Consider the following 18,694-nt stretch of genomic DNA (forward strand, 5'->3'; position numbering starts at 1 on the left):
TCGATTCTCTGAAACAGCAAAAGATTGAGAAAATCTTCACTGTACACGGAGAGGGGACTGGTTCATTCAGTGCAATGTAGCCATTAAAAAGAATGAGGCAGCTCTGTATGTTCTAATAAAAACAGATACCTATGGTATACTGCAAACTGTTGAACAGAATTATGAATATGCTCTACTCACGTGTAGTACAGTATATGTGTATCTATATATTTAGTATATCTCTGGAAGAAAACACAATGGACGGTCTTGGTGATGGCCTCTGGGGAGAAGAAATTGCTACCTGTGGGACTGAGGATCTCTAAATATATAGATATAAACAAAAGGACTCAGCAGACAGAAACCAAAGTATCGTCTTTATTATGAACATGGTCAACATTGGAGAATAGAGCTTATACTACAGCTGCAAAGGAGTTCAGAACACTGAACCCCACAACTGAGTTATAAGCTGCACCAGAGCAAGCCCACCCCTCCCAACAAGCAATGCAGTTGTTCAGCCTGCCCCTAAGGAGCTGCAGAAGAGATCACATGCTCTTTCAAAGCTGTACCCAAAAGAGTAAAAGAGGAAGAGGAAGAGAGAAAGTATGTATGCCCAGTTCCTATTCCCAGTCTCCCATGTCAGACAGCCCCCTCTACCTCCCATAGGTGGTCACTGAGGAGTGTGACCTCAGTCTACACCAAAGGAAGCAGGAGTGGGAGAGAAGCACCCACCACAGAACTTTCAAAAATACATTAAATAATATTTTGGGGTCCAGGTGTGGTGGCTCTTGCCTGTAATTCTAGCCCTTTGGGAGGCCAAGGCAGAAAGATTGCTTGAGCCCCAAAATTTGAGACTAGTCTGGGCAATATAGGGAGACCCCATCTTTACAAAAAATAGAATAATCAGCCAGGCATGGTGGTGCACGCCTGTGGGCCCAGCTGCTTGGGGTGGTGAGGTGGGAGGGTTACTTGAGCCCAGGAGGTTGAGGCTGCAGTGAGCCACCGTACTCCAGCCCAGGTGGCAGAATGAGACTCTGTCTTAATAATAATAATAATAATAATAATAATAATAATAATAATTGCAAAATCAAGTTAAGAAAATTGAAGTCCAAGGAGATGAAATAATTTATTCAATGACACCTGGCTAAAAATAAATGGCAGAACAAAAATTTAAATCAAGTCCTCTGGCTTCAAATTCTTTGCATCTGGCCTCCACACCAAGCTGCCCCACAGCACTTGCGGTGGCAAGGAGACGAGAAAGGCAAAGAGTCAAGTGATGTGATCCAGAGAGCATGTTCTTTCTGAGAGAGAGCAGCTGCTGCTGGAAGCTGGATTTTGAGGGAGAAGCCAGTGGAAGAGAGTTTAATTTAAAAAAGAAGTAGTCTGTCTGTGGGAGTGAACAGGTCTAGAAGAAAGACGGGTTTAAGGGAGATAGTTCAGTGAGGCGGCCACAGCACCACCAGGGCAGCCAGCCCCACGAGGGCAGCAGAGACCCAGGAACGGCCTTCTCCCGTTCGCTGAAGTGCACACAGGGAGGCCTCTTGAGCTTTCAACCGTTCCCAAACTCGGGGCTGACATCAAACAATCCTGCCATCCCTGAAGCTAGAGGCCATATCAGCTTTCCAGTTCAGGGCCAGCACCTTTTAAACATAACGGCAAAAGTAGAGTAAGCACTATCACATGGCATCTACTTGTATAAGAAATATCAAATTAATTGCCCTTTCCTGTTTTCCTGAAGCTGCCCATTTTTTTTTAAACGGTATAGCCCTAAACAGAGTCTTGTTTTTTTGTCTTCACACTATGCAGCCAGCCTTGATGGAGGATAAAATGAGTAATTAAATGATTGACCCCAGATTCAAAGATCTTTGCTAGGTAAGAGCAGGCTCTTGAATCCTGGATCATGGAATCAGAACAAATCTATAGGAAAATAGTTTTCCAGACATCGTGAGTGTGAATCTTCCGAGACATCTATAGATGTCTTCATCTGCTGTGGAAGATCTATGTCTGCTATCTTGCCTTGTAGAATGGAATGTCCTAAACAAACCCAAACTGGATTGCTATTTGCAGAACTGATGGGTTAATGACCCCGTTTGTTTAAAATCAATACAGGGCCATAGGGGAAGAATTGGGGCTGTTTTGTGGCTAAGGGAAAAGAGAGCACTTTTGATGTTGTTTGATCTGAGCCTCTGGCAGGAACGTGGGTTGTTCAGAAACACAGAGGTGGGGTATCCACACCCTCATCTCTTCCCATCAGGACGTTGAGTAGCTGTGAATTCCCTACCTTTGGGGAGAGGAGTTAGGGTGGAAGCTGAAGGAAGTGTGTTCATGAAAGATTTTGTGGGAGTCTGGATCTAAACACGCAGGGCACGTGCAGAATCATATCAACAAACAACCTCTCTGTTCCAACTCTGCTCAGACCAGAAGGCCACTTGAGTACCCTGAGGACTGAGGCTGGCCAGCATGCCCATTAGAAGAGATCACGGCACGGTGAAAAGCAGGCTTGTGATGACGGCAGCACAGACAGTGATGGGGAGGCCCTGGAAACTCCCAGAAATAGCAGGAGAGGCCCTATATGGGGAGAGAGGGTGTGGATATGCGGGTGGGAGCTAAGAGTGTTGGTGATTCTGGCATGAATGGCAATATAACCTCATTCGCACCCATGGCTGCTGATGTCTTGTTCTTGATTTGTTTTTCCCGATTTGAATGACTATTTCACTTAAGCTCTCACACCTTGGTTTCTCATTGATCAAAAGCAGCATCCCTTTAGTCAGGTGGCAGTTTCCCATAAAGGATGAGAAGAATGGCCTTTTCACCAAGAGAATCTGAGAACCACTGATTTAGTCTATCTCCCTTTCTTTGGGTTGGGCAGCATTTGATACCAATTCAGAAATGAGTTAGAATATTATTCTTTGAAAGAAACGTTTCCAGAAATACTTTTACAGTGATACCCTAGAAGAAGTAACTCATACCTTGCAGTTCATTCAACACTGGCTAGGAATTTATTGGCTAAAAAAATACAAGTGATTTCCTGGCCCCCGATCCAGATTCTCCACCTCTTCTTCATCTCTGACTGATGGAATGCATGAGAACTAAGATCTTGAGATGTTATTTGAGTGCAGCCTTGCTCGGGTTTGGTCCATCATAGCTCCTCTGACTACCGCCGTTGTTACCTGGCTGCAAATGATTGTTGGCAAGGATAGAGGGTCCTTCAGAATTCCTGGGAGATCGGAATCAGTCTCTGAGGTGTGGGCCATTTGTCATGGTGATTATTCTGTTGTAGCATCACTTTATTTATGAACTAAATAAAAGAAGTCTTCAGTCACATCTGTTCAGTAGGAGCCATTTCCTTTGGAGTCAGGACACGTGAGAAGGGCTTCAAAGAGTTGCCTACTTTGTTGGGGAATAGAAAGGGAAAATGGAGTTGAGATCTATTGCCTACCCCTGCAGAGTGTTTCTGCAGCAAAAGTTCCAAACTCTATCATGGGGCTTTTATGGGGACTAGACACAAGTTTATTTTCAGGGCCGAGATCAGATACCATTACTGCAAAGCTCATCAGTAGGAAAGTCAATAGGAAGGCTCGGTACACAGAGATTGCAATCACCTCTCACCAAGTTTTGGTGATGTGAACACAACTGAACTTCTTCAGAACCCAAGAATGTCAAAGCTAGGAGCCTTGGTTCAGGCTGCCACATTTCAACTGCCTGAGTCTGAGGAAGCAGGCCATGGCTACAACAGGCTGTACAACTTCTTGCTAAAAAGGAATAGCATTGAGTTCTACGGCCTCATCTTTCATAGTATCATGTGCCTTTCCTTCAGAGCACTGACTCCAGGTGGCAATGTTACATTTGGGTGTTGATGTGTGATAGTTTGTCTTCCTCCCCCTCTACAAGTTCCATGGACACAAATAGCATTTGTTCTGCCCATCTTTGTAGCCTCAGCATCTAGCTAGCATGGTCATTTTTTGTTGAACTAATAAATAAAAATATTGGGGGGTATGAGAATGAGACCCTCAATTTCTAGAAAAGAAAACAGACCCAGAAAAGTATAAAGTTGCCCAAGGTCACACCTTAAAAAAGTGATAATGGTTTAAGCAAAAACCTAGACTACAACTGTGTCCCAAAGGGAATGGTCTTGGGCAGACCTGAGAAAGGCATTGTCTTGTCCACATGCCCCACCTTCGCAGTTCCCAAGGCTGCTAGAGGACAAAAGGTCAAGAACGCTATGGGAGCCGCTACTTTCCTTTCTTTAGGGCTCCTATTCTGACCACAGGAACAAAATATCACAGGGGAAGTATGAGGCCTTGCAGCCTTTGCCTTGCATTTCAGATTCTTCTGGCTATGGATCCTGGTGTGTCACTAGCAAGGGTTACTAGGAGTGTTTTTCTCTTTTTTTCTGAAATGTTTTTCTTCTACATTTCCATACCCACGGGTGGTTGCAGTCTGTTTTATAATTATGCCTACAGACTCTTCATTGCCTAAGGTGTTCCTGTGGTTTCTGAGAATAAAAAGAAAAATGTAAAACTACTATTAGCCAAACAGTGGCAACTGTGCAATGTTCTTTCTGCTCTGTGTACACTTCAGAGGTTGGCATATTTGCCACATGTTGGTCTGGAGGATTCTCTAAACGGTAAGACCAGCCTTGTCTTACTGACCAGTCATGTCTCTGGTGCTGCCCCACAGGGAAAGGTGGGCACACAGTCCCTTCTCTATTTAGGAATGGGGCAAGCTAAAGATCAGGCTTGAGGCAGGAGAATCACTTGAACCTGGGAGGTGAAGGTCGTAGTGAGCTGAGATCAAGCTGAGATCAGGCTGTACTCCAGCCTGGGCAACAGAGCTTGACAATGTCTCAAAAAAAAAAAAAAAAAAAAAGTTAAAATTGGCCAGACATGGTGGCAGGCACCTGTGGGTCCAGCTATTTGAGAGGTTGAGGTGAAAGGATGACTTGAGGCTAGGAGCATGAGGCTGCAGTGAGCTATGATCACACTTGTGCAATCCAGCCTGGGCAACAGGGCAACACCCTGTGTATATGAAAAAGGAGACTCTTCTATACCTGCTTACCCATGGGTCCCAGAAGCTCATTCCTGTGCCAGGAGCCCAAAGTGTGTGTGCTGGGGAGGTAGGTGGCTCTGCAGATGGGAACCTGTGAGGTAGTTGTCTCAGGATCTCCTTCCTTCCTGATCTACACGTGTATCCACTTAAGAAAGCTGCAATGCTCCCTCTGTCACTTCTCATGATGCCTCGTCACCATCCAGCAGATATCTACCCCAGCCCATGGCTGGCTACATTGGTCTCCAGGTGACCAGACAATATGAAGAGCTCTCATTCACTCATTTGAAAGCTGCTCCTTGACCTCTTTCATTTTCTCTAATTCTTGCCCACCCCCTCCCCCAACAATAACTACTTACCCCTTCTATTCCTTTGACTTCTCCTCCTTTTGGTCAAATGACTGATTATAGAGATGATTCCCAAACCCGTGATCAGTATGCAAATGATGAGAATGGACGTCCTAGAAGGAACCACAGCAGATTTCATGTTCCTTGGAAGAAACTGCCTATTGGTTCTTAGCTCTAGATCCCTTTTTCTGGGATTTGCACCCCTGCCCCCACCCAACCCAGTTACAGTAGCTTCTGGCAACTGTATTCCTTTAGAGTGACCCTGTCCTTTGGACCACACTCAATGGGACCTGCTGAGCATCTGACTAAGCTGGGCCAATGAACCCCTTCCTCAGAAATTAACTGTGGATTGGGAATAGGAGAATCCAGTCGCAGACTTGCCAGTTTCTTGAATGGGGGAGAAATAAACTCAGGAACCACAAATGGATGACTGTTAGGGGAAAAAAGAGAAATATACAAGGGCAATACAGAGACAGAAGGAAGGAAACACACAGATTCGAGGCAGATTAGAGACTGAGGTAAATTCGTGATGATGCATCTGACAATTTCCAAGCGTGACCACAACCCTGCTCCTGCACCTCTCTCTCCTTATGATAAATGTTCCCTTTTAATTAAACCAGCTAGAGGACATTTTTGCTGCTTGCAACCAAGAGTCCTAAACTATATTTTTTTTGGAAAGAAACCAAATACTCACATTAAGGATACACAGTTAAGGTGGAGAAATAACGTGCAGCAGAAAAGTTACTGGTACAAATCAACTGTCATAGCATACTGTTGTCACACCAGCCCCTACCTCCACCCCACCACCCCAAGCCCATTCATCTGCCAAGACTATGACTCACCTGGAGTGGTCAGTCTCACCAACAATTTTGGGAGCCTTGCAGCTTCTGGTTTTGTTGCCTGATAGGTCTGAATCAGAAAGGATTTGCTAAGTCAGGTGAGGCCCATAGCCAGGTCCTGCCTCTGCCTCCCAGCTGTAGCTCTGCCTGTCATTCTCTCAGTCTCCAAAGAGTGAGTTCCCTGGTTGACTTCAGAGTAAAGCAGAGGCACCAAGTACAGTTGTATACATGTGCCCGGCACAGGGAACAAAGCTGAGGGGACAATCAGGGACCAACATTTAGCCCACACTCTGCTTGCTAGGCCATGCACCCTGCCACTGGGCTCCATGCACCTGAAGGAAGGGGCCCCTTTTCCAGATTTGAACAAAGGCCCCAAATGGACTAGAAGTGGCCCATGGTTAGAGTCCCACAGAGGTCTCTTCCCCATAGAAGGGGATGCAGAGGCACCAGAGGGCCAATCCTATCCTTAAAGAATTGCTCATTTGGTGATGTAATTGCCATGTTTTTCTTATGACAGCCACCAAAACCCAATGGGAGCAGTGGCACCACGACCACCTACGATGCCCCCTCTGATAAGATGTGGGAGAAGTCTGCGTTTCATTTAAACTAAGGAGTACGTTCAGGTGGGAACATTCTCTTGTCTGAGCCTAAGATTCAGGTCAAGATGCACAGTTAAGTAAAAGGAGAACCACACAAAGTAGAAACACTGTGGGTGTGAACGATATTACATTCTATAAGATGCTTGCTGAATCAATCACTAGTTGGTCAAGTGTTAGCAAAACTCTCTTTCTAGCATGGGGCTAGGTTTCCCAGGGTACCCCTTAAGCCCTTCTGGTTTGTTTTCCTACCAGCATTGTGTTCTGGACTGTAATAGAAAAGGACATCCTTTCTAGAAATGGAAACAAGGAGAAGGCACAGGGGAAAGGAAAAAAAAAAAAAAAGAAGAAAGAAAGGCTAGTGCCTTCCGTAAGTCCTCTGTCTGGGAGACAGAGGTTTTCTAGTGCAAAAGGAGGTTTTCATCATTCAACAGAAGGAACCTGAGTGAATGTCTGGAAATCCTAAGTCTTAGCTCCAGCCAAGAGTCACAATTGGTTAACTCAGACTTTTCTGCTATGGGTTCCAGTTCCACCCATACCTTCTCAGCGGTCTCCAAATATAAACTGCACATTCCTTAAAAGCAAAAGAGGGTGCTTACTAGCTGGACCACTAGTTGGATATTTATATCTGTAAATTATTATTATTATTTTTTGAGACAGGGTCTCATTCTGTCGTCCAGGCTGAAGTGCAGTGGTGCAATCATGGCTCACTGCAGCCTCAACCTCCCTGGACTCAGATGACCCTCCCATCTCAGCCTCCCGAGTAGCTGGGACTACAGGCAGGCACCACCATATCCAGCTAATTTTTGTATTTTTTGTAGAGACCGGCTTTCTCCATTTTGCCCAGGGTGGTCTTAAACTCCTGGGCTCTAGCAATCCACCAGCCTCAGCCTCCCAAAGCGCTGGGATTACAGGAGTGAGCCACGGCACCTGGCTACCTCCGTATATTCTTAAATTATTTAAGCTGACAGTTAGCAGGCACCTGGGTCATTTTTGGCAGCCTCAGACACCTCTCAAGAAACTAATCTTCAAGATTCTAGACCCAAAAGGCACACAGACATCTTCTTTTTTTTTTTTTTTTTTTTTTGGAGACTGACTCTCACTCTATCGCCCAGGCTGGAGTGCAGTGGCACAATCTCATCTCACTGCAACCTCTGCCACCTGGTTCAAGCGATTCTCACACAGACATTTAATAACAACTTCAAAGCCTTTCAACACAAAGATCTCACATCTGTTAGACCCTGTCAGCCCTCTTCTAAGGTCCTTAAACCAGATTGCTGCAAGGGAAGAGAAGTTCTAAAAGTGCCCCAGGGCACAGACACCCTCCTCGTCCCCAACTTCCACTATTCGCCAGCACTGTTAATGACCACCCTATGTTTGCTGGTGGAAGAGAGAGGCCAGGCAGGCCCAAAGTACCCAGTGGGAATCTGAGTTGGGGCTCACTGGCTTCAGAGAGTGCTCTCTTAGCAGCAAACACCCATGGCCGTGGGTCACATCCAGCCAGACCCCAGGCAGGCTCCTTACCTTTTCCAGACCAAAAGTCATTGGCCAGGGTTCCTTTGTTGTCAGTTACAATCAGCTCTGTAAAATCCATGTCATCCCTGGCAAAGTCCCGCTGGATGCCACACCAGTACCAGCCCGTGTCCTCTTTGGTCAGGCAGGACATAGTAACAATGAGCTGGTTCCCTGTGTCCCTCAGGGCCACATGATTGGTGCTGTTGGGGGAGAAGGCGATGATGTTGCAGTAGTCACGGAAATAGCCTCGGCACCAGTATTTGGGGTGATCCTTGTAGCGGGCATTGTAGTTGCAGATGGCAGAAGCCGTGTCCAGCACAAAGCTTTCCTTGACCTTTTCATCCATGACCATGGCATCTGTGAAAACACACACACATGCACACATGCACACACACAAGCACCATTGTTCTCTCAAAACATTGCAGCTCCTGCCCTCCTGAAGGATAATTAATTAAAGAATCGGAGGCTGATTTTTTGCCTCTTTTTGATTGGCAACTGTTATGGGCTGAACTATGTCCCCTTCAAAACTCATATGTTTCCATCCTAACCTCCAGTGACTCCAGAATGTGACTGTATTTGGATATAAGGCCTTCAAAGAGATAATTAAGTGAACATAGGGTCATTGGGGTAGTCCTTAATTCAATTCAGCTGATGTCCTTATAAAAAGGAGAGATGAAGACACTGACAATATAAACAGAGGAATGGCCCATGAGGACACAGCCAGAAGGCAATCATCTGCAAACCCAGAGATGGCCTCAGAATGAAACCAAACTTGCCAGACGCCTTGATCTTGAACTTACCACCTTCATAACAGAAGGAAATAAATGTCCATTGTTTCAGCTGCCCAGGCTGTGGTTTTGTTGCTGTTGTTGTTATCACAGCCCTAGTAAACTGATAAAGCAACCCTGGAGAAGTCTTTTTCCCTGGCTTAAGAGTGGGTAAAATATGGAGGCCTCCTACCACTGCGTGACAGAGGTCCTTGAAGAGCCTGAGGCTTACTGTTAGGAGGCCCTCTGTCCCTAGCTCCCAACCCACCTTAGCACCCTCAGAAAGAAAGTGAGGTTTGGAGGCTTCTGCTGGCTGCACAGGGCTAAAAACAGAGGAAGTCATGTTCTGTCTTTAGGGGATAAGAACTTCATGTTCCCTCCATACAAGACCAACATAGGCACCCCTATCATCTCAGGATATTGCACAATGAGGAAGTCGTGCACACCATGTCCAGCTTGACCATGGGAGGGAAAGTGTCTGACCAAGAAAAGAAGATGGGACAGCAGAGCCCATCCTTCTCTCAGCCTTCCAGATGTATAGCAAAGACTATTAAAATGCAGGCTCAGCTCCTTTATAACATTTTGTTTTCATAACAACCCCACAAGGAAGATAGCATGATCTTCAGTTTATAAGTATGAATGCTGACCCAGAGAAAGGTTCAGCAACTCTAAATGCCACGCAACTGAAGGTCAGACAGAGCTAGGAAAAGGCCAGTGTTCCACGTCTCATCTTTGGGAACAAGCACGAGTGGAAAGGGGAAAGTCATGTCCTCATATATGTGCACATATATTTTTGAGGGGACAAGGGGGAAGGGGAACCTGGGTGAACTAAAAGAGAAAATGCAAAGCTCTTTATTTTATTTTATTTTATTTTAGTGGAGATGCTGGGGAAAAATATGGAATGCATAATGAATTTGCATGTCAGCCTTGCACAAGGGCCATGCTAATCTACTCTGTATCATTCTAATTTTAGTATATGTGCTGCCAAAGTGAGTGCAGAGTCATCATTTTAGTCAAGCTTTTCAATTTCCTCACAAACTCTCTTATCTGAGCTAAGAACAAGAACTAATATGGACAAGACCTATTTTCATCGCCTTTTATTTTCCCATCCCACTCCTTAGACGGTTCGAGTTAATAAGCAGGGACTCCAAGTAGGAGAGGACTTCAGTGCAAAGTCTCTGGAAAGGCCACAGCTTAAAGGGCTGAAGCTGTTCCTTCCCCCATCCTACCTGAAAAGAGAGCCAAGGAGAGTAGAATGAAGAGCCACATGACTGGAAGGAAGCAAACTTTCAACTGGAATGACAGAATGCACCCAGGGAGCCCAGGAATTCTGAATCTGTTTAAGGGAAACACATATGCTTGAGTTTAATATGGCTTTATCCTGGTTTGAAGAGACCAATGAAAAAGGAAAACAACCACTTAGTCCAAGCAATGCTGCCATGTATAAGTACACCGCACAACACACCACACCCCATGCTCTTCATAGACATAAACTTACTGATGGGGCAACCAAGAAAATTCTGGGCAATAGAGATCTCCCTCCTGCATAAATAGGCTCTGGCCCACACTCAGAAAAGCACACACAGACAACCATCACTGGTACCCATTTGTATGTGCTCTACTGTGCCCTGTCCTGCTGCCAATGTCCTGGCATCATCAGAGGCCACTTTTGTCTGTCTACCACTCTTGGAAGCCCAATTTCTTACATAGCTGAAAGAAATCCTAGTAATCAGATTCCTAACTAACCCAGCTCCCAAGTGGACACTGCAGGCTCATCTGGGGAGTACAGCCAGAGGTGGAGCATGCCAGCTGTCAGTAGCCTGCATGCCTGGGACGTGGAACATGTGAGCAGGTGGAAGTGTGGGTGTTTGGATGGCCGCAGTTTGGGCTGCCGTCTTCAGACTTCCTGAAAGCTTTCCTGAGAAGAGCTGGGACAAAGCAAGAAGATTCGTCTTTGCAGCAGCAGCAGCTTCTCCTGATTCTAATGGGACTCTTGTGCTCTGACCACTGGCTTTAAAAGTTTGAATTATTGAACCACCTCTCCGGTGAAGTTAAGCTGCGTGCTACTTATCACATCCCAGAGCCAGCACGTCCCATCAAGGGTCATACATAGATTGTTCAGGTTATGCAATAATGTCCTCTCTGAAGGAAGGGGAGCCTGTCTCTAATTAATGTGAAGTCAGCATGTGGGGCAGCAGCAAGCCTGCATCATGGTAGGTTTTTATCTACATCACCTCAGTTGCTCCTCATCAAAAACCTCCATGAGTTTCACAAATAAATTACATAAATATAAAAGGAAGGAAGGAAAGGAGAATCTATGGATCAAAAGGGATTTAAGAGACAAAATGACAAATTATAATATGTGGAACTTAACTTGGATCCTGATTGAAGCAAACAATTTAGAATATATGGACAGCGATACTATTAGGATATAATTCTTCAATTTATTTTTTGAGATGTGATAATGGCATTGCCATAGCCAACCTTCATGATGGCTCCTGGAATTCATGCCCTTATGTGGTCCCTTCCCACACTGAATCAGGACTGGCCTGTGTGATCAATAAAATATAGCAGAAGTGATGGCACGTGATTTCAGAGGCTAGGTCATAAAAGGCATGCAACTTCCACCCTCGTCTCTCATGCTGCTCCCTCTTGGGAAAGTCAGCCACCATGCTGTGAGAACTCTTAAGCAGGCCATAGAGGGACCCGTATAGAAAAACCAATTCACCAGGCATGTGAGAGTTATCTCAGAAGTGGATCCTCCAGCCACTGTCAAACCTTCAGATAACTGCAGACCTAGCACACTCATGAGACACCATGCATTAACCACCCAATCATGCCCCCTGAATTCCTGACCCATAGAAACCATAAGAGATGATAAAGGATTGCTGTTTGAAGCCTCTAAGTTTTGGGTATAATTTGTTGCACAGCAATGAATAATTAATACAAATATTGTGGTTATATTTTTAAGAGGCAGTCCTTATCTCTGACAATACTTCATGCAAAACAAACACACTCAGCATTGCTCAGAGATGGCAACATGAAACCAAAGAAAGCAGCAAAAAGAGAAATGGATTGTGCACAGATATCGGCAAAATACCCAAGACATGAAAAAGTATCTTTAAAGGAGAAATCGAAGCTACTAGGGAAAGGGAGGGCCCACTGAGAACCATCCCACTAACCCGACCACTGCTGGCCTTCGCAGGACACCATGAACCGCACGGTCCAAACCGTCTTCTCTCCTGTCAACAGCGGCCAGCCCCCCAGCTATGAGATGCTCAAGGAAGAGCACAAGGTGGTTGTGCTGGGGGCGCCCCACAACCCTGCTCCCCCAACGTCCACCGTGATCCACATCCGCAGCGAGACCTCCGTGCCCGACCATGTTGTCTGGTCCCTGTTCAACACCCTCTTCATGAACCCCTGCTGCCTGGGCTTCATAGCATTCACCTACTCCGTGAAGTCTAGGGACAGGAAGATGGTTGGCGACCTGATTGGGGCCCAGGCCTATGCCTCCACCGCCAAGTGCCTGAACATCTGGGCCCTGATTCTGGGCATCCTCATGACCATTCTGCTCGTTGTCATCCCAGTATTGATCTACCAAGCCCATTGATAGATCAGGAGACATCATTCAGGCCAGGAGCTCTGCCTATAACCTGTATCCCACGTGCCCCACCTTCCATTCCTTGTCCTGCCCCTGGAGCCGAGTCCTGTATCAGCCCTTTATCCTCACACACTTTTCTACAATGGCATTCAATAAAGTATACATGTTTCTGGTTACAAAAAAAAAAAAAAGTGTCTTTAAAGTAAATGAAAGTGCTAGAGTTACAGAGAATGAATGATGTATCTACTAGTATTCTGAATATTACTTGGTGCACTAATTCCATAGAATTAACTTTCATTCTATTTAGATGTGTAAATAGGAAGGTAAACAGGCAATAAGAATAAACCAAATACTTTTTAAGACATCTTTTAGAAATCCAAACTGAAAAGTTTATAGATGAAATAACTTAATATCTAAAATTTCAAGATAGTCAGGCAGGGTAAGCGGATACAGGCACAAATGAAACAAGATTGGCCATAATTTGATAATTACTAAACAGGATAATAGATAAATAAGGGGTCCTTCTTCTAGTCTGCTATAGTTTGTATATTTGACCCTCCAAACCTCACACTGAAATTTGATCCCCTATGTTGGAGGTGGGGTCTAGTGGGAAGTATTTAGGTCATGGGAGCGGATCCCTCATGAATGTCTTGGTGCTGTCATTGTCATCATGGTAATGAGTGGATTCTCAATCTATTAGTTCCCATGAGAGCTGATTGTTTCAAAGTGTCTGGCACCTCCCCACACCCTGCTTCCCTTGCTTTCACCATGTGATCTCTGCATGCTGGCTCCTCTTTGCCTTCCACCATGGGTGGAAGCAGCATGAGGCCCACACCAGAAGCCAAACAGGTCCCAGCACCATGCTTCTTATACAGCCTGTAGAACTGTGAGCCAAATAAACCTCTTTCCTTCATAAATAACCTGCCCTCAGGTATTCTCTTATAGCAACACAAACAGACTAAGACATAGTCACTCCACTTTTGTATGTTTGAAGTTTTCCATAAGAAAAAGTAAAAATCAAAAAACAAAAACAACTTCGACACAGGTATTATTAATCTGATCTTACGAATGAAGAAAATTGAGGCTCAGAAGTTTAAGTAGCTTGCCCACATTCACACAGCTAGTAGAGCCACTGTGATTTGGTGGTAAATCTGGGAGGAAAACAAACATTGTGCTGCTTTCCCAATAGTGATAATACTGTAAAATTGTAGAGCATATTAGCATTTACAAAGGATCTTTACAGACATCTGTCATCTGAGTAGCTGGAGCAAGATGTAGCCCAAGTTTTCTTATGCCCATCATACTCGGCTATAGTAGCTAAGAGCAGTTTCTCTAGAAAATGTGCATTTTGTTAAAAGAAACTGAATATACAAGTGGACTATGGCCAGAGCATATATGAAAATAGAATCCTGACCTGCAACCTGCAGCAACCTGCTCAGGAAACCAACTGGTAATCAATAAATAGTAAGCCAGCCTGCTGTAAGTCAGACTAACAGGAAGTCAGATTGCTATCTTAAGCCAGAAAGCCAAAAAATAGCCCCTTTAACAATCAACCCAAAATGGCCAGGACTCAAAGCAGTCAGGCAAGAGACATAAATAAAGGGCATCTAAATAGGAAGAGAAGTCAAACTACCCATGTTTGTGGATGACATGATTCTATATCAAGAAAATCCCATAGTCTCAGCCCAAAAGCTCCTTCAGCTGATAAACAACTTCAGCAAGTTTCAGAATACAAAATCAGTGTATACAAATCACTAGCATTCCTATAAACCAAGAAGAGCCAGGCCGAGAGCCAAATCAAGAATGCAATCCCATTCACAATTGCCACAAAAGGATAAAATACCTAGGAATACAGCTTACCAGGGAGGTGAAAGATCTCTACAATGAAAATTACAAGACACAGAAAAACATACCATGCTCATAGATAGGAAGAATCAATATCATTAAAATGGCCATATTGTCCAAAGCAATTTACAGATTCAATGTGATTCCTATCAAACCACAAATGATGTTCTTCACAGAACTAGAAAAGATTACTTAAAAATTGATATGGAATCAAAAAAGAGCCCAAATAGCTAAGGCAATCCTAAGCAAAAAGAACCAAGCTGGAGGATATGACATTACTCAACTTCAAACTATACTACAGGACTACAGTAACCAAAACAGCATGGTACTGGTACAAAAACAGACACATAGATGAATGGAATAGAACAGAGAACCCAGAAATAAAGCTACACATCTACAACCATCCGATCCCTGACAAAACTGACAAAACAAGCAGTGGGGAAAAGACTTCCTATTCAATAAATGGTGCTGGGATAACTGGCTAGCCATATGCAGAAGATTGAAACTGGATCCCTTCCTTACACCATATTCAAAAATCAACTCAGGCGGATTAAAGATTTAAATGTAAAACCCAAAACTATAAAAACCCTGGAAGGCAAACTAGCCAATACCATTCTGGACATAGGAATGGGCAAAGATTCCATGATGAAATGGCCAAAAGCAACCACAACAAAAGCAAAAATTGACAAATGGGATCCAATTAAACTGAAGAGCTTCTCTGCACAGCAAAATAAATTATGGGAAAAGTATTTACAAACTATTCATCTGACAAAGGTCTAATATCCAGCATCTATAAGGAACTTAAACAAATTTACAAGAAAAAAACAGCCCATTAAAAAGTAGACAAAGGACATGAACACTTTTCAAAAGAAGACATACATGTGGCCAAGAAGCATGTGAAAAAAAGTTCAATATCACTGATCATTAGAGAAATGCAAATCAAAACCAAAATGAGATACCATCTCACACCAGTCAGAATGGCTATTATGAAAACGTCAAAAAATAACAGATGCTGGTGAGGTTGCAGAGAAAAGAGAACACTTAGATATGCTGTTGGTGGGAGGGTAAATTAGTTCAACTAGTATACTAATTGAACCAATTACTAAATAAAATTAGTTCAATTCATGTATAACTAATTTGTGAAAAGCTGTATGGCAATTCCTCAAAGAGCTAAAAACAGAACTATCATTCAACCCAACAATCCCAATACTGGGTATATACCCAAAGAAATATAAATTGTTCTATCATAATGACACACACATGTGTATGTTCACAATAGCAAAGACATAGAATCAACATAAGTACTCATCAATGGCAGACTGGATTTAAAAAAAAGTGGTACATATACACCATGGACTACTATGCAACCATGAAAAAGAACAAGATCATGTCCTTTGCAGGAACATAGATGGAGCTGGAGGCCATTATCCTTAGTAAACTAATGCAGTAACAAAAAAACAAATATTGCATGTCCTCCCTTATAAGTGGGAGCTAGATAATGATAAAACATGGAGACAAAGAGGAAAACAATAGACACAGGGGCTTACTTGAGGGTAGAGGGTGGGAGAAGGTAGAAGAGCAGAAAAAATAATTGTTGGGTACTAGGCTTAGAACCAGGGTGATGAAATAATCTATACAACAAACCTATGAAGTTACCTATATAACAAACCTGCACAGGTATCCCTGAACCTAAAATAAAAGTTTAAAACATAAAAAAAATTAAAAATTTTTAAAAAGAGATGTTAAAAAATACCCAGGACTTGATTAGTAACTGAAAAACTCCCCTAATTTTTGTCCCCAGTTTCAACTTAGGATCAACTAAGAAAGCCAAATATGTGCCCCCAGTTAATCAAATAGGCTACCCCATTTCTAGTTACCCTGCCTACAGCTTCCCCATGCCAACAGCCTCCAATCAAGGTACCCCTAAAGCCTTTCCCTTTTTTCACTAATGAAAAAAATTAATTGAACAGCCATTAGTCGAAGATGGCTCTGGCACCTCGGATTCCTACATAACAAACTGAAACCCAACTCAGTGCAAACAGTAAAACAAAACTTAAGCTTAACGAATCAGAAAACACCAAACTAACCTTGAACTAGGGACTTTCTACTTTAACCAATAAAATATATTTTCTTTGTCTTACTTTCACAAATATCTCATAAAAGTTTCCTCTCTTGCCCCCTTTGGTGGTGCACTGAACCACTTGCAGTCTGGTGCTGCCCAATTCATGAATCATTGAATGCTCAAATAAACTCATTAAAATTTGAATGTGCCTAAGTTTGTGTTTTTATGCTACTATAAATGTTTCCCACCCTTCTGCTTACCTTTGAGTCTCTGCCAAAATGCAGGTGACTACAGCTGACCCCCTTGCTGTAGCAAGCTCAGAATAAATAGCCTTTGCTTCTTCTCATTAGGTGGGTCTCTACTTTTTTCCCCAGTTGACTTGATTTTAAAAATAAGGCAAATAAACCCACTTACTCAACATCCACCCTAGTTCCAGCTTACTCATATGGAGGAAAGGGAGGAAGCAAACCTCAGTTTTGTCTGGGTGGCCTTTTTAATCTTATTCCTTTAGAATAAAAGTCCGCAGTTACCCTTTACCATTTAGCTGAAAGAGAGCAAGCCAGAAGAGGGGCTCCTGGGAGATTCCTGTGACACTAATCTCTAAACCTGAAACCAGAGTGGATCTTGTCACTTCTAACCAAGCTCCTTACCGTGATTCTTCATTCATCTTTTTTGAGTTTACTTTGAAAGACATTTATTTTCACTATAAGGACTCCTGGGCTTATGGAACACCTTAAGTCAGAAGATTCCCGTTAGACAAAAATAAAAAAACAACTCCCAGCAAGCTATCAGTGGACTTGCTAAGCAGTGGCAATCAGAAAAAGAAAAAAAAGAGAGAGAGAGGGAGAGACAGAGAGGAGGAAGAGGAAGAGGGAAGAAAAGAAAAAAGTAAAAGCAGTTCTGAAACTCAGAAGCTAAGGATACCAAATGACTCAGGACAGAGTGCTGTTTTGTCTTGAGGGAAGTGGTCCATTTAAATCAAGTTTTAAAAAACAGGGCAGTGTTAAGTGTTTCTATGGCAACGTAGTGTACAACGTAGTGTATCTACGTTAGAAGCTGTTTGTAAATTAAGAAGCATGGTGTGGGGATTATCAGGAGACTGAGGGCTGCAGGACCCTTCCTCTCATTTCTCCAATGGGGCAAAAGTTGTTCCAAGGTGAACAGTGTGCCTGAGACTCCCGAAGCCCTAGAATAAACCTAGGGCCTCATCCTGGAAGTGCCTTTTAAATACCACAAGTTAGAAGGGAAACACCTAGAATTATTGATTCCTGGACTGGCAGGAGGAGAAGCAAGGCTCCTTTGCTGAAATGAAACGTTAAGATAAATTTGGTTATCAGGCTCTGGCCTAAAATTAGCTTCAGGATAAACCTTCAGAACTGGCTAAGAATTAATTTCATTTTCAGATATGCTTACCCACTCTGATGCCGTTTAATTGAAATCTCCATCTTATTGCTCTTGTCTAGCTAAAATATTGTCTTGAAAGTGAGAGTTCACAGCAGCAAATTTGGATAGATCAAACCAGAGATGACACCTTGAATCTCTAGAGCCACATTCAATGCTCAGAAGATGTAACTGGCACTCTATCCTGTCTAGTATCCTGATTAATTAGAGATCAGCAATAGTAGCCAAGGCAAAACTCTGGAAGTCCTCAAGTGTACAAAGCTGTAGTTTGTACCTATCTGTTAATCGTACGTAAGATGAGCTTGAAAGTTTGGGCTTTAATGTTACAAGTTCCTCTTTATGTCTGAGAATGGGTGGCAAGAAGCTTGAGTTCTACAAGGCAGGGGTAAGCTTAAATTCTGGCTCTATTATTTGTTAATCATGAAACTATGGACAAGTTACTTAACTTCTCTGTGCCTCAGTTTTTTCTTCTGCAAAATGGAGATGATCACTATAGTGGTACCTACCTCACAGATTGTCAGGATCAAAGGAGATAATGCATGTGAAGTACTTAGTGCATAGAGAGTACTCAACAGGCCAGGTGCAGCGGTTCACACCTGTAATCCCAACACTTTGGGAGGCCAAGGCAGGAGGATCACTTGAGGCCAGGAGTTCGAGACCAGCCTGAGCAACATAAAGAGACCCTGTCTTTAAAAAAAA

General features: G+C 43.5%; 1 protein-coding gene and 1 pseudogene across 4 annotated transcripts in view; one reads left to right on the forward strand and one right to left on the reverse strand.

The window, feature by feature from the left end:
• Positions 1-2,952: 2,952 nt before the first annotated feature.
• The window catches only part of LOC105554313 (adenosine receptor A3), an 89,557-nt gene continuing 73,815 nt past the window's right edge, over positions 2,953-18,694 (reverse strand). For 2 of the 3 annotated variants that reach the window (XM_012000723.1, XM_012000721.1), the window contains exons 2-6: positions 10,316-10,422; positions 8,329-8,676; positions 6,212-6,278; positions 5,382-5,482; positions 2,953-3,366 (exon numbers count right to left, since the gene is read on the reverse strand). In XM_012000723.1, coding sequence (XP_011856113.1) covers positions 3,296-3,366; positions 5,382-5,482; positions 6,212-6,278; positions 8,329-8,676; positions 10,316-10,422 — 694 coding nt within the window. In that variant the 3' untranslated portion in view covers positions 2,953-3,295. The remainder of the gene's footprint in view (positions 3,367-5,381; positions 5,483-6,211; positions 6,279-8,328; positions 8,677-10,315; positions 10,423-18,694) is intronic. The other variant, XM_012000724.1, reaches the window with a different exon arrangement.
• On the forward strand, positions 12,232-12,878 carry LOC105554315 (annotated as a pseudogene). The gene has a single exon (XR_001008305.1). The product of XR_001008305.1 is annotated as an interferon-induced transmembrane protein 3 pseudogene (transcript).

The sequence above is a fragment of the Mandrillus leucophaeus genome, unplaced genomic scaffold (assembly GCF_000951045.1).
Source record: "Mandrillus leucophaeus isolate KB7577 unplaced genomic scaffold, Mleu.le_1.0 Scaffold64, whole genome shotgun sequence".
Classification (NCBI taxonomy): Eukaryota; Metazoa; Chordata; class Mammalia; order Primates; family Cercopithecidae; genus Mandrillus; species Mandrillus leucophaeus.